Source organism: Myxocyprinus asiaticus, chromosome 22 (genome assembly GCF_019703515.2).
Source record: "Myxocyprinus asiaticus isolate MX2 ecotype Aquarium Trade chromosome 22, UBuf_Myxa_2, whole genome shotgun sequence".
NCBI classification, from domain to species: domain Eukaryota; kingdom Metazoa; phylum Chordata; class Actinopteri; order Cypriniformes; family Catostomidae; genus Myxocyprinus; species Myxocyprinus asiaticus.
The window spans coordinates 12,694,551-12,710,731 of NC_059365.1; the positions used below are offsets into that span (position 1 = coordinate 12,694,551).

The 16,181-nt window shown below is 39.2% G+C and overlaps 1 protein-coding gene across 1 annotated transcript in view; it reads right to left on the reverse strand.

The window, feature by feature from the left end:
* LOC127413108 (slit homolog 3 protein-like) overlaps window positions 1-16,181 on the reverse strand; it is a 210,496-nt gene that overhangs the window by 173,846 nt on the left and 20,469 nt on the right. Inside the window, exon 4 of the mRNA XM_051649976.1 lies at window positions 14,858-14,929. Coding sequence (XP_051505936.1) covers window positions 14,858-14,929 — 72 coding nt within the window. The remainder of the gene's footprint in view (window positions 1-14,857; window positions 14,930-16,181) is intronic.

Genomic DNA, 16,181 nt, shown 5'->3' on the forward strand with positions numbered 1-16,181 from the left:
CTTTTTTCTGAAATTGAGAAAACAGAGAATGAGGGAAAGTAATGTGGTGGTTTGTGCCCAAGACAAACAAAAAACAAGTTGTTCTGGAATCATCTCTCTCTGGTTACCCCAACATCCCCTCGCCCCAGCCCACCCTTTGGGTGCAAAGGAATCAGATGAACCTCTTTTTTAACTTGTGTTTGCATGTTTTTCCCATCAGCTCTTAAGAATGAATATTTTTTTAACCCTTTGTAAATAAGATGTCTAAGTTATTAGTGCTGGTACTAACCGGTTGTACGATTATTTGCAAATGTTCTAATTATGCAACAGAACTGAGGCAAAAAAAAAATTATATAATCACAATTGAACATGTTAGTGTACGCGTTTCTTAGGAAAATATGGACGCTAAACACAGCCCTACAATAGAAAAACTGATAAATACACAACAAATAAATAGGAGGTACTGTATATAATAAGAGATTGTTTCCCTGCCTTTGGCACGAGACAGCTGCAGGCTCCAGCACGACTCGCGACCCTATATAGGACAAGCGGCTTTAGAAGATGGATGGATGGATGGATAATAAGAGATGTTCCAACATAGGGCACAACACCGCTTATCCGCATAACGTGCGCAAAATGATGTGCTTCAATGTAATGAGTGTTTGGATTCCCTTTAAAAGTGCATAACTGTAAGATTATTGTGGGTGCACAACATGTAGTTCATGGTATCCAACAGTTTTTTCTTCTGCAACAGTTTATTAAAACAATCCGTTGTCTGTCAGAAACTCCACCATAAGGAATCAACTACAGACTCCATAAAAATACTGTCCTCTAATCTGTCCACAACACTTCACAAATAAACTTGTGGACTATGCATCATAATGGGAACATTGCTTACAGCAGACGATTTAAAGTCAGATGATGACTAAAATTGAAATTTATTGTTGAATGTGGTGAATTTGTACACAAGAAATGCTTTAAATAATGAGGATGATGATTTAAGACACAACATTTTCCACGCTGATAGCAAATGCAATGCACAAAAGCACTCTTGCTTGAAAGGTATTGCTTTAAGGTAATTATTATTGATATATTATTATTATTATTATTAATTATTACTACTACTATATTGAATATTACATTTTACTGTATAGTAGTGATATTTCTGAGCTTTTATTTTGATGGTAGCCTTTATTTTGGAGTGAAGCCATTTCAGTTTCTGTTTGATGGTAGCTTCTCACTTCTGGATAAGCAGTTCGCTATCTGGTTTAATGTGCTTATTAAACCAAAAAGGCTGCGATTTAATTATATAAATATTGAGGGCCCTATGTTAAGAGCACAAGCGTAATGCGCAACGCAATGCCTTAAATCATAAGCGCAAAGTCAATGGGCATGGCCATGAAGTTTTGCTATTTTCGCTAAGTCTAGGCACAAGTGGGTTTGGCGAAATCACCCATGCAACGTGCAAAAGGCGTGACCAAGTGCCATTTAATTCTGAGGTTCTTCGGTTATTCAACATCTGTGTCCTATTATATAGTCCATTCCCTCAAGCACCAACGACTTAAAGACAGCACATTAATAAGAAGTTGAATTGAAAATGACGTTCTTCTGTGGAATAACTGCGTCCTTGATGAATGTCAGGTATATTTCTATGACGGCGACTACTTTTGTACACATGGAAAATGTGATTCTCATCAGAATTTGGATGTATGCAGCACAAATCATGGCTAGTATAAACAGTGAATGTATTGGCGCGCACTTCACTTTTACTGGTCGATTTTGAAAAATGTTATTCATTTATTGAAACATGAAAAAAATAAACAAAAAATATTTCTACATTCAAATTACACTTCAAATGAAACGCAAATATAAAACAAATAATGAAGTGGTCAAAAAAAAAATCTATTTCAATCCACATATTTTACTCCAACTTGTTCCACCGGCCCCTTTTTGCAGTGACTTAAAAATCACTCTATAACAACTGGTGGAAAATTACTAGTCAAAATTAAATCATGAATACAATTGTAAATATACAAGAATAATAATACATATAAACGTGATACAAATAATAATAATAATTAAAATTATGTACCATAACCTTTAGATATTTTAACACAAATTTAATATTTTTTTTGTTTCAACAAATGGCTTCAACAGCAATTGGTGGTACTGAAACATTTTAGTGCAACGACCAAATTCTTATGAAAATAGAAAATTGCACTTTGCGGCACATCATTTACATACAATACACCCACAGTTTGCGCACCTACACCCACAGTAGCGCAAACACTCCCACCCACGCCCAGCTGTGCTTTGCGCTTGCATGAAAATTGCACTTAGAATTAGCACTTTCACAAAAATTGGAGAAGACGTTGCGCGTGGTCATAGCGCGTTGCACTGCGCATTGCGCACTCACGGCAATAGAGTCCATAGTCTGCATGTGCTGCGCACTTCAAGGTTAATGAGTGCTCTGCTCTCTGTAGTCTGCTACACACATAGCATGCACGATGCTCATGATCAGAGTCTATTTAGCCTTGAAAGAGACCAATGAGGTATTGTGGCCGGCTTCATACATTAATTTTGAAGCACACAGCACATGCAGACTGTATATTTATTTCATTAAATCACAGCCTTTTGTGGTTTAATCATCACACTAGGACATATCACAATTTTTATTAATTTTCGCATTCATACATTCATTTTATCCCAAATAAACTGGCGGCCAAAAGTTTGGAATAATATACAGATATTGCTCTTATGGAAAGAAATTGGTACTTTTATTCACCAAAGTGGCATTCAACTAATCACCATGAATAGTCAAGACATTAATCACATGAAAAATTACTATTACAATTTGAAAAAAAAACTTAAACTACTTCAAAGAGTTGTCATAAAAAAATCCTCCACATGCAGCAATGACAGCTTTGCAGATCCTTGGCATTCTAGTTGTCAATTTGTCCAGATACTCAGGTGACATTTCACTTGCCATAGATGTGGCTGTCTTGTCGGGCACTTCTCACGCACCTTACAGTCTAGCTGATCCCACAAAAGCTCAATGGGTTTAAGATCCATAATACTCTTTTCCAATTATCTGTTGTCCAATGTCTGTGTTTCTTTGCCCACTCTAACCTTTTCTTTTTTCTGTTTCAAAAGTGGCTTTTCTTTGCAATTTTTCCCATAAGTCCTGCACCCCTGAGTCTTCTTTTTGCTGTTGTCCAAGAAACTGGTGTTGAGCGGGTAGAATTCAATGAAGCTGTCAGCTGAGGACATGTGAGACATCTATCTCTCAAACTAGAGACTCTGATGTACATATCCTCTTGTATAGTTGTACATCTGGCCTTCCACATCTCTTTCTGTCCTTGTTAGAGCCAGTTGTCCTTTGACTTTGAAGACTGTAGTGTACACCTTTGTATGAAATCTTCAGTTTTTTGGCAATTTCAAGCATTGTATAGCCTCCATTCATCAAAACAGTGATTGACTGAAGAGTTTCTAGAGAAAGCTGTTTCTTTTTTTTTTTTTTTTTTTTTTGCCATTTTTGAACTAATATTGACCTTAAGACATGCCAGTCTATTGCATATTGTGGTAACTCAAAAACAATCACAAAGACAACGTTAAGCTTCATTTAATGAACCAAATAGCTTTCAACTGTGTTTGATATAATGGCAAGTGATTTTCTAGTACCAAATTAGCAATTTAGCATAATTACTCAAGGATAAGGTGTTGAACTGCTAGAAATGGGGCCTGTCTAGATTTGATCAAAAATTACTTTTTTCAAATAGTGATGATGCTGTTTTTTTACATCAGTAATGTCCTGACTATATTTTGTGATCAGTTAAATGCCACTTTGGTGAATTATAGTACCAATTTCCTTCCGAAACAGCATAATTTGTACATTATTCCAAACTTTTGGCTGCCAGTGTATGTCAAATTCTGTGACATTTCGCATTTTACAGCATTTTATAAATTTTTATGACTGTATTCCACGATTCCGTCCGTAGTTTCCGCATGGTGGAAATCATAGGGCCCAGTGCATGTTTTACATCCGTCGTCTTCAGTAACCTTTAGTCATTTAAATGCTCCCAAACAGCCAATTTAAGTAGTTTTATTGGTGGATATGAGTCTGGTAGATGGAATTCCTCTGTTATATTTTTTAGTTCCAGTTTCACATGAACAAAGTTCACGTTCAGTCCGCAATACCTAGCCAAGCACTATGTGGACACTGTCCGTAATCATAGAAACCGCTGCACTAACCAGCACAAGATATTTACACATTTAGGCTCACATCAAAAAAACTATTTTATATTATATATTTATATATATTATATATAATTTTTTTGCCACTTGTAATCAAACATTTAATAGTATTTAACCATAGATTCTAAATTCTTACGGTTAAATTAACTGTGACCATTTTAATCGCACTTAAACGTGTAACCATATAACTGCGATTTCCCTAAGCTGCAGTTATCAGTCCCGTTGAATCCTGGACTCCACCTTCTCTACATTCTGTTCGATTAAACCAGTCCTTATTCAGCCATGTGTTAACATTTCAACTCATCACATACACACCCATTCAACCATACACAAGCTTCATCCAAACCCCTGCCAGGAACAACACAAAGCATACCACACACAAACATGTACACACATCACAAACTAAGATGAACTCCTTCTGGGGCCCAGTTTATGTTGCCGTGCCGAGTAAAACAGAGCCAACACAGACAAAGCGGGAGGGGAAAAAAACAGCATAATGTAACAATTTATGTGTGCATATTTCCAAGATTTTATGTCCAAAGACATGTTGTTCTAGAGTTCCCCAACTATGTTGTATCTATAGTAATGAGGCATGCATATTCAGCTAGCGGCCTAGAACTGCCGAACTGTGCATTTTGGGTGCGTAATGACCAACCACACGCCTTTAATTTCAGCCAAGTAACTCCACAATGTAGTGGCCAGAATGACTAATAGAGGTTTGAATATCTGAACTTGCTTGCTGGAGTCACACAGGAGGATAAAAGAGAAAAACAACAATGACAAAGTCAAGGAGTCTGTTTTCACTTAGGTCCCCTACATTCCACAGACCTTCTCTTTGTTGCCTGAAAGAGGCTAGCTGCAAGCGTGGCCTCAGATCATAAAAAGAAGCTGTAATTAGCAAAGTGACAATTGGTTCCGTAATAAAAGAAGGGCAGCCTGGAAGTGAACCCAAACTGTAAGCTTTCTTTCACTCTCATAAAGTGACCAGAGCGTTTTGTTCAGCGTGTCGCTCTCACTGTAAACCAGCCACTGCATGTGTGAAAGCGGGCAAGCTGCATGTCCCGTTCCGGATGGCCGGGTCAGTGACTAGCTTGCCTGTAATCACCCATTCTTCCACTCAGCTTCCTACTGGCATGGTTGGTATGCTGACTGTGCCACTTTATGCCAGCTCAGGCATGTCAAAGTGAGAACTGACATTTGACCAGAGCACTGGGTGCTTTACACGTCCACAAGACAAGTACTTCTATCAGAGAGCCAAGAACAGAAGCTAGGGTTGTGTTGTTTTGATTCAGATGTTCTTGTAAACACAGCAGCACGGCACAAATGTGCTGGCCTGTCAGAATTATTTTTCCAGCCTTGTATGAAGGGCAACAGTACTGCTAGCAGCGGTATGAATTCAGTCAAATTGAGCACTGCTGCTGTAATAGAGCTTTGTTTGTTTTCTTTTTCACCCTGGCTTTTCCGAGATGCACACTTTCGTACGAAAAACATTCCTTGGGCGCAATGTGTGTTTTGTTCACACTTGCAAAAACAAGCGGCACAGCTAATACTTCCAGTAAGTTTACTGTTTAGTGTACCAGGAAGGGTTCAACAGTTTAACAACCCTGAGGAAACTTTAAACCTAAATAAAACCGTGAAGTCCAATGTACACAATTACTCTAATGCTTCTAAATGCACCAGGATGCCTGACACAGGGCTTAGCGATGGTTTAATATTACACTTGCAATGAGAAGCTTGCTTTCAACCTGTTCAACTCTGTCTTCCCTGTTGAAAAAACAGCCTAATATTGTTTGCTGGTCTTAGCTGGTTTAAGCTGGTCTAGGCTGGTTTAAACTTTTTTGTTCAGCAGGATATCTAGTAGTGACAGAACATGTAATTTACCTCACTAACATGCACATGTGTGCCATGTCAGCATGAATAGTTACAAAATAGCTAAACAAATCCTGAATATTGTAGCTTTAAGCCTGGCCTTTTAGTAAGTCGTGAACATATTAGTGATCTCTACCAAAAAGATTAAATCTACACAGTGAAAGTGTCTTGTGTCTGGGTGATGTTAATGGAACTCTAGTGATGATAGAGTGGCAGGCTCTTTAATTTTTCAATTGCAGGAAGAGGCTAAAGGTTCATTTGAAGGCTGCGCTGCTTAAGAAGTAAAGTTCGAGTGTGTGGTCACTGCAGTGCATTCGAACATGTGCAAGCAGTTCTGCCCATTTAAATCCAATTACGATCTCAACTGGTCGTCATGGGAACCACCTGTGATAAACACCCCAGCACATAATGGCCCCAAACTATTTCCCAAATTATAGGCACCCTCAATCAACGCAGCGAATTAGGCCTTTTTCCCTCTCTCGTGCTTCTGTAGAGCAGGATACTCAATCTGAGCGCTCTTTCTCCCGAGACCCATCTCTGTTGGGCAGAGTCCAGAGTACAGATCATCACTGTAAAGACTTCAGACGAAAGCTCTGTGTGAATGAAGTACCAATGAATAGATCTCACATTTTGCATGTTAGCAATTATTGAAACACAGGTCTAAGCATAACAGAATTTCTCCCTCTGCTGTTTCTGCAAGTACTGTCACTTTTTCTCCAGCACTTGCAGAAGGCAGCATGTGAACAAAATTTTCTTTGGCCTGCAGCTATTCTTAAAAGCCAACATGAAATGGCATTCACAAACCATTTTACTTCTCTTTTAGAATATTTTATTGTATTGAAACAGGATAATCAATGAGAAAAAAAAAAGCAAAACAAACTAAACAAAAACAAATACCTTAGGATCTGACACATTATGCCGGCTCACTGACAAGCGTAATCTCCCATCAGCCATTTTTGCATCGGCTCAAGCACATTTACCTTCCCTTCTGACGCAGCCAGAAGTGCGTTGCATCAACAGCATGGGAGACCCAGGTTTGGATTTTGAAACTAGAAGAAATTGCGTTCATATAATCAGTGATGAATACAATACGGACATCACATTTTGTCCTCTAACATTACATTTTAAAAAATGTATATGGTTAGGTTCAGGTTTGGGGGTTTCATTTTATAAAATATGCATTCCTCTTCACCGTATTACATCATGTACTGCTAAAAACAACTCGGTTTTGGAGCGATTTCCTTCCATGGACATTTCATCTGGAAAATGGAGCTTACATGTGCCCACACGCCCAAAACCACTTACCGCTTTGGCCACAGGGGCAGTGTTTCAATTTTTGGTAAGCACAGACCATTTTTAGCTGAAGAAAGGTCAATCTACTGTTTCCGATTTCACTGTGAGATCAGTCTGGACCAAGCTTGTGTTCAGCTAGTTTTGCTGGTTGGCCCAATTAAGAGCAGCCTGACCAGGCCTGGAGACCAGTAAAGACGAGCAAACCAGCTTGGGCTGTTTTAAGCTGTTTTTTTTGTGTTGTTTGTTTGTTTTATTTTTCAGTTGGGAACATTAACATACTGTACATTTTTTACTTTAAAACAAGGCAAATTTTAAATTATTTGTTTACAATAAGACAAGGAAAGTGTGTTACGATTTTTTTGTAGACTTCTGGATCTCTGAGTGGTTGAGATGTTACTGGGCTTTTAAATCAATCATAGTTACACATATTTCCCTTCAGGGTTCCTCTCACATTCCTCAGCAGCCATACAAGACATTTTATCAACATCATTTATGAGGGGTAACAAGAAATCAATACAAAATATGATAACAATTAATCCAGCCTCTAATCTGATTAATATAGATGAGTAAGAGTTAGATAACAGTCAGTCAGTCAGTCACTTTTATTTATATAGCACATTTAAAAACAATGACAGTAGGCCAAAGTGCTGTACATAATCAGTAATTACAAAATACATAGCAAAACACAAGGACAACATGAAAGACACAATGACAATAAAAGAGTACCACTAAACCTGCATATTTCCATAAGCTACAGAAAACAAAAGAGTTTTAAGAAGAGATTTAAAACCATCAAAAGTTGGGGGGAGGTAAATTATTCCAGAGTCATGGGGCTGCAATCGAAAAGGCACGGTCACCCTTCAGTTTTAGGCATGACCTGGGAACAGTCAGCTGCAGACTATTTGATGACCGAAGAGGTCTAGAGGTGTGATGGTGAAAGAGGAGATACGCAATATTATGAGGAGCCAAACCATACAGATCCTTATAGACAAACAAGATTTTAAATTGGATTCTATATTTGAAAGGAAGCCAGTGGAGAGAGGCCAACGCTGGAGATATACTATCCCTCTTTTTAGTATCAGTTAAAAGTATAGCAGCAGTATTCTGAACTAACTGAAGGCATGAAGGCATGACAGTGAAAACTGAGAAATTCCCAGATAGAGTGCATTACAGTAATCAAGGTGGGGATGAAATAAAGGCATGAACTACAGTCTCCAGATCTTTGAATGACATAAATGCCTTTAGTTTGGCAATACTCCTGAGCTGAAAGAAACTGCTTTTGACCACAGAATTAATTTGTTTGTTAAAATTTAGGTCTGAGTCAAAAATAAGACCTACATGTCTAACATGTGTCTGCAGATTTCAAGATAAAGGTCCCAACAGAGGAGTCAGACAATCTTTAAACATGAATACTGCTGTACAACACCATATTCTACAATGATCTCTGACACTGTATAGATCTATCTTATCATACTAAGTATTGAAAACATCTGGTATTGCAATTACGAAACAGTAAGGTTAATTTTTAACAATCAGACTTTTCTAAAACAAAATAAAGTACTCATTAATCTACATTACTCAGTGACTCATAATTCTCTTTCTCTCTCTCTGGTGGGGCAGCGGAGGTACAGCAGACCTCACAGGCTTGTTGGAGTGACTCAGGGTTGCTCTGCACCAATAGTATAAGACATTAGCAAAATCCCTTCAGAGCAGCACTCACAGCAGTGCAGCTTTTGGAACACTGGGTGGCTCTGTGGGCCCCACACCATGCTGGAGATTTATTCATACAACAGACCTACCTCATCTCTCCCATAAATACAGAAAACAGTGTTCCCACAGGCCACCAATTCTCTGACTTTAGTCAAGTTGTCATCCGGGACTTTTGAAAACTATCCCCTCCACCTGGTCTCCTGTGTCTGATTGAGGCATAAATATATATATATATATATATATATATATATACAGTATATAACAAGACTAAAAGCCAACAGCCTTCTGTGAAAATGCAATGACTTTTATACCTCTCATATTCAGCAATACAATTCTGACCATAAATTACCACAGTTTCACAATTATAAATATACTGCCACTGGTTTTTGCATGGTATTCACAGATTGTACTTTTTTACAAGCCACAGAGGAAGCTAAACAAACTTCTAGAAATTGTTTTAACGCATTTGCTAACACATTTATTTCTATTCTCTTGCCAACAATGTGCAAAGGAGGCCTAAACTGTATCCAAATTTACCAACTAAAAGTTCCCTCTAACGTGCATATTTTTCCTTTATTTGGACGCTTAATTGCTTACACATGTAATGGGATATTTCAGTGCACACAACATACATATAAACCTCCTATCCAATAAAATATATAGCCAACATTTTAGATTTTGCCTTCAGCTGCAAACTACAAATTGCGGTGGAGGAGAGAATCTGGCTGCTGACTTACCCAGCACATCTGCATACAGATCCTCATGTTGACAATTTTCAGAAGTTTGAAAAACTTCCTGTTAGCAATTTATAGGCAGGTATGTATTTTATCCTGAAGCTGTGTGTGCTTACAAATTTGAAAAGCATAATCAGCATTTCTGACCTAAATCTCAGCTCAAGGAAAGAGACTCAGTCAGTTCACTCAGCGGCCATCTTGGCAATGCTCCTTGACAGCTATTTCCAGTCATACAGCTCTTATGTACTTGAATGGGGAAAGACTAAAATCTCCAAAGATGTTTAAGATTACATTCCCATAACCTATTTCAAATCAGGAATAAAATATGACAACAATGGTATCATTTTTAGCACCCATTAACTAGTTTAGCTAATGAACGTGCATTGAAGGATAAAAAAACAGCAATTTCTTCATCAAAAAAAGATTCTCTCTTTTAAATGTCAGGCGGGACTTCCATTTGCTTTTTAAAAATGTGATTGGCTCTTTCAACTGTAAGGCTGAGCTACAGCCGCCATATTGAGTATTACTATTTCTCCTATTCATTTTTATATGGATGGACAATCTCGTCCACTTATAATGTGCCTGGATCACCTTACTTCAATTCTAACAGTAGTTTTTCAAGCCAACTTGGTCCTAACCCCAGTGTACATGTATTTACATATAAAAACATGCAAAAAAAAATAAATAAAAAATTAAATACAAAATCTTAAATGAACTGCTGACTGTACATTTTACACTTTCTGTTCTTGACATTCTCTATACAGCAGATCCACAAGACAAAGCAAAGCAACTTCATTCCTTCAACAAAACAGTGTAAACAGGTTTATTTATTCATTCCTCCTGTCAGCAGAAACAAAAAGTGCTGTGTGGTTAGTGACTTTGGCAGATGTTTGCTTTGGTTTTTGTCTGACCTACACAAACTTGGTTTCATCAAATCTGACAAGGAAGCTACAGGCAATGCCACTGTTTCTAAGAACAGCACTGAGGTATTTGCTGGGTAATTAACAGGTTTCTGATTAGTTGAAATTAGTTGGACATATTAACCTTGTCTGCCTGATTCATTTTCCTCTGGTGTTACTTCATCTGTAACATCTACCTAGAATTTCAAACTCCCCTGATGTACATCAATCAGCTAACAAAACTGGGAAACCAGCACCATTCAAGAAAAATCTGTAAGCTTTTTGTTCAGCTTTCTGTATTTAGTTGGCTTTCTTTCAGGACTCCAAAGTCTTTGTAGCTTGTATTTATCTAAATATGTCTTTGGAGTAAGTCACAAAGCTGTCTAGCTTTTTTGAAACCGGCTGAGCACAGCCCTATTTTGGAAGACGCTTGGCTGGATTCTGTGAGGGTTCATTTCTCTGAAAACAATCAGTAGGCCACTTCTGAAAGCTCTGAGCCAGAGCTCTATGGTTTATGTGCTTTGGGCATGTTGAATTATTAGCCAGCTATTGTGGGTTGAAAATCTATGCATTGCTTTACACAGCAATATAATGGCATCGATTAACAGTATGATCCCTTATTACTTGCCAATCACTATTTATATTGTACAGCATCACAAGAGCAACTTGTTTTTCTGAGCTCAAATCCTTAAATATGTTAATTAGGTGAAGCTACAATCAGGGTAAATAAGTCATCAACCAATCATATAACTGTGCCATAAGAAGTCATAACAAGGCTTTAAACTTGCAGTACACTCGGTAAAAACAGCAATTGTTTTTAAACATGCTGGAAAGAATTATGGAGAGATCATTAGGGGAACCAATGAGCTGAATGGCTTCAGAGTGGCTGCAGACTTCTGGAGTCATGTTTGGGATCCAGGCTGGAGTTGAAAGATGGTTTGTGTTTGCATGGCTGAGAGGGCCAGAACTCCCGCCCATCTGTTGTGTTAAACTTCACCACTTTGGGCCAACAGGAGTGGGGCAGAGCATGAGGGGAGAGAACTTGATGTGTGGGAGAGTGATTTGTTTCTTATAAATAAAAGAAAACAATCTCTCAAAATGAAAACAAACTTGTCAGGGAAAAGGAAGAAAATTGGTGAAACAAGACATCCTTCGTGATACAAAACTGTGTTCTCAGTGGGAGGGAAACATGATGGCCTGGACCCAACTTTAGAACCCATGTGTGAATCGGGCTAGGCATGTGAAAAACTAATTGTTTTCAAAATTGACAAGTCAGTTGGTTGCCTGAACGACTAGTCAACTTATCGGTCTTATCCCTGTATAACTAGGCTGGATTTGGATTTATCTGAACCTGATCGGATGCGTTTCTTTTGGGGCGATTACATACAAAATTCCTGCATTCAAAAACATCTAAACAGACTGCAACGGGACAGAATGCAGGGCTCTCGACATGTGTTATGAAAAGCTGGACTGTTTTTAACTTGATGTGCCATCTTAAAGCTGAAATATGTAATTTTTTATTTTAAAATACTTTGCAGAGACAACTGTAAGTAAGCATTCATAAGTGCATTTCCCAGAAAAGTGTAAACACTGTTGCTCTGTGATGCTATCAATAATGACCAGGGCCTTATCAGCATACGGGCTTACCGGGGCTTGGGCCCGTGGCTGCAAGGGGGCCCCAAATCCCCAGGGGGCGAAATGAAGTTTTCAATGGGAGACGCTGATGTAAGCACAGAGGCGGTGCACAACAGTGAAACCCGTACCTGTAGAGCATAGTCATAAAGTAACAATGTTCCACCTTAAGATTGTGCATGTAAACAGTTTTGTTTGGTGATGCTAGTGGCACAGAAATGACACACTTTAGCTTTAAAATGCAATGCTTGTGTCGAGATGCTCAAAAAACAGTGTGAGATGCAACAGTTGACAAAGATGTCTGTCTGAATGCGTATGGCTGTAGCCAGCCGTGGTGTTTTAAAGTGGATTAATTTTTAGACACAGCATTTACGAAAGTGTTTTACTGTGCAGATTTTCTAACAGCTAAAGCAAAGCACTCTGTCAGCACTCTAATTAAAGCACTACAGCGCTAAAAATATCAAATTTTTTTGATATTTTTAATATCAAATATTCAAATCAGGCAAACTCGAGAACCAATCAATCTATGTTCTGTAGTTCTGAGGGACTTTCACTGATTTTCACTGGTCATTTCATGCTCGCCCCTGCTGGGATAATTGCACCTGGAAGATTAAAGAGAGAAAGCTTAAAAATTGGCTGAGGAGAAGGGGCTGATAAGACAAGATGATGCATTCTGCTTCCCTATTCTTCTTAATGCACCAATCACATGCAACCTGAGCTTGGAGTAATGGCAGAGAGTGGCTGGGTCTCATGGGTATCATTGACCGAAATATCCTGAATTTGTAACACTGGGGCCTGTCTCTGCACAGGAACCGAAGTTAATATAGGGGCCCATTTAGCTATACCATTAATAAATAGAAGCAGGCATGCCTTATAATTCTTCATTCGCTTCCCGTTATCCATCAGCGAGGAGGTTTAGATGGCTAGACAGAAAGATCTATCCTTCCAAGAACAGGACAAGAAAGGGCAACCCCACAGATCAAGTAAGCATGCTTGTGCATGTTTGCATTTGGTGTGAGGTAAATTTCTGAGCCCACATAGTGAAGTCTGTAACTATAACCACAGTCTTTCCAGGCTGCCGACCACAAATGGCCAGTCGTTACCATGGTAGCTCTACACATGGCTTTTAAGGCTTTACCCCGTGGTCCAGAGACCTGTCTGTCTGTCCCAGCCTTCATCACACAACACCTAGCCACGCATAGCTTCCATACTCACTCTTTACTCCATTATTCATCTGCAACACCATCTGCTCCCATTTAATTACATGTCTTACTCAGCATTAAAATGTTCTCTTTACCTTTCCCTGACCCCTGACAGTGTTTCCAGACCTGCTGGCCATGGTCAGCCCTAGCCTCGCTCCACCTAACCCTTCCCACGTGTGACACGGTCGGCTTGCTCTCCCCAGCTGACCAGGTTTGAGGGAAGGTTACAGGTGAGGCCATTCAGATCACATTAACTTCAACCAGTGTAACTAAGCCTGACAAGACAGTGTAACAAGCCCCAACATAAACCACTCTCGCCCTGGACAACCTTCATTTGAATACATTAGTTTACATTTAGTAAATGATGAAAAAGATAAACAGACAAACAGATAGACAGTACATAGACAGACAGACAGACAGACAGACAGATAGATGTTTATGTTAAGATAAATGTTTTTATGAAACTGCTGGCTTTGAAGCATGAACGAGATTGTCTCTAATATACAGCTTGGAAAGACAAGCGGCTGTTCTGTTGAGTAGTGACGAGAATCTCATTCTGTAAACAAAGTCCCAATTGCTGTGATCAGCCATGTGTCATTTATCAGTGCACAGCAAATGTTGCAGTTTGTGAATGAAGACCGAATGGACACTCGTGTCTGAGTAATCTTCTATACAGCCAGGGAAACAGCCATTCAAAAAGATCCAAATGCCGGTATCAGGTCTAGCCAATCTAATCTCCACTGCCTCATGGTAATGTTTCAGAAACACAAAAACTCATATTTCACAGTGGGCTTTACTGTTAGGAAGCACCCCAAAATAAACACTTTTAAAGCTTAACCTCTGGCCCAGCATAGGCCTAACCTGAGCGCGCCAGTTTCACTGATGATTGTAAATTCATAAATTAAGTCTTCCCTGAGTGCTGGGCCAAAGAGTGTAGCGTAGCCTGGTCTGGGATTAAAAGCAGAGCAGGAAAATATTCAAGAATAAGAATGTAGTTTGTCCAAGCAAAACATTCCCTCAAGTACACCTTCCCCTCTCCTTCAAGAGCATAGAGATAGGTTGTGTCACTTTCAGCTCAGCCCAGACCCCTGGGCTGTTTAAAAGAGTCACATCTGGAATAACACAGAGAATATCCCTACACTGACAGCATCCTCTTTAAACAGTATTTGGGAAAGGCAAATATTTAAGCAAGATCCTTTCCAGTACAATGATCAAAATTAAAACAGTGGGAAGTTTGACCACAAGCTTTTCCAGGCACTGATATCAAAGGGAAGCGGTGACTTACAGGCGGCCCAGCTTGGGTGTGGATTGGAACAGCAGCTCTGGCAGAACCTGCAGCCGGTTCCGGTTCAGGCGGCTGTAAGGGAGAGAGGTCAGAGGAAGGGCAAGAGTTAGTGTGGTAAAAACAACAGTCAGAAGGAAAACTGAAATGTAAGATGTACATGAAAAGTGGAGGGCAGCACAATGGGAATGACCCTGAAGAAATTGTTCACCCAAAAAAGGAAAATTCCATTATTTACAAGGTTTGTGAACTGGATCAGTTGATTCATTGAAAAGATCAACTCAAAAGAATGATTCGTTCACAAATTGGACTGCATTACTGCTTTCATGAATTCTTGAATGGCGGATGTCAAGATTTTCAGTGAATGATGACTTTAGTCTCTTTTTGAGTACCATATGACTTCAGAAGACTTGGAATATAGTGAACAAGTCATATGGACCACTTTTATGATACTTTTAAGTTGTTGTTTTTTTTGTTTTGTTTTTATTTAGGAGCTTGACAGCCCCAATCCTTTGTAATATGAAGGTATGATGACAGAATTTTTGTAGTTTTGGGTGAACAATGCCTTTTAGTACAGCACAAAACTATGTGGCTTTCTCTATGTGGGTGGTTAGATTGGAATATCCAAAGCAGAAAGAGAGAGTGCAAACCAACAAAGGGAAACAAAGATGGAAAGGCTGTTTGACTTGTACATCAACAGAGGGCTGACTCACACGCAAGCATTTGAACTGGCGCGGAGCACCTAGATGAATGAGACGACAAGCCAAACACAAACGACACAAAAAAGACCAATCCATCTTTCTGATTAGAGCAATAAGGTGGGTATCACGATCTGGCCAATAGGTACATCCTGGGGTCACAGGTCACAGCTGTTCTGGGCCTGATGGGTAAAAAAGCGTACTTCCTCTGAAGATGGCCTAGGTTATCTCTAGCAGAGCCCTTTATAGGTTACTATCACTCACATGAGACTGGCCAGACGGACTGTGGGCTTTTGTAGGATGACCCTTATCACAGGAATAGGGGGTTTAATGATAGTATGCAGGGTCATGGAGCAAACCAAAGGTATGCGGAGGAGAAGCGTGGCTATCATTTCTGAAGATCTCCATCCGCATGATGTTTATTTCCTTTCTCTTCTAGTCTTTAAGTTATTCTATGAGAGAAAGTGTTCTCACTGCAGTATATCGCCTTTCTCAGCCACTATCGGTTAAAGCTGAGGCCTCAACTCCAAACTTGTCCCTTCTAGACACAACAAAACCATGGCCATCCATTCTGCATGACTTTGTAGCCATGGAATCTTGTAAAGACACTCCACAAATCTGTTCACATG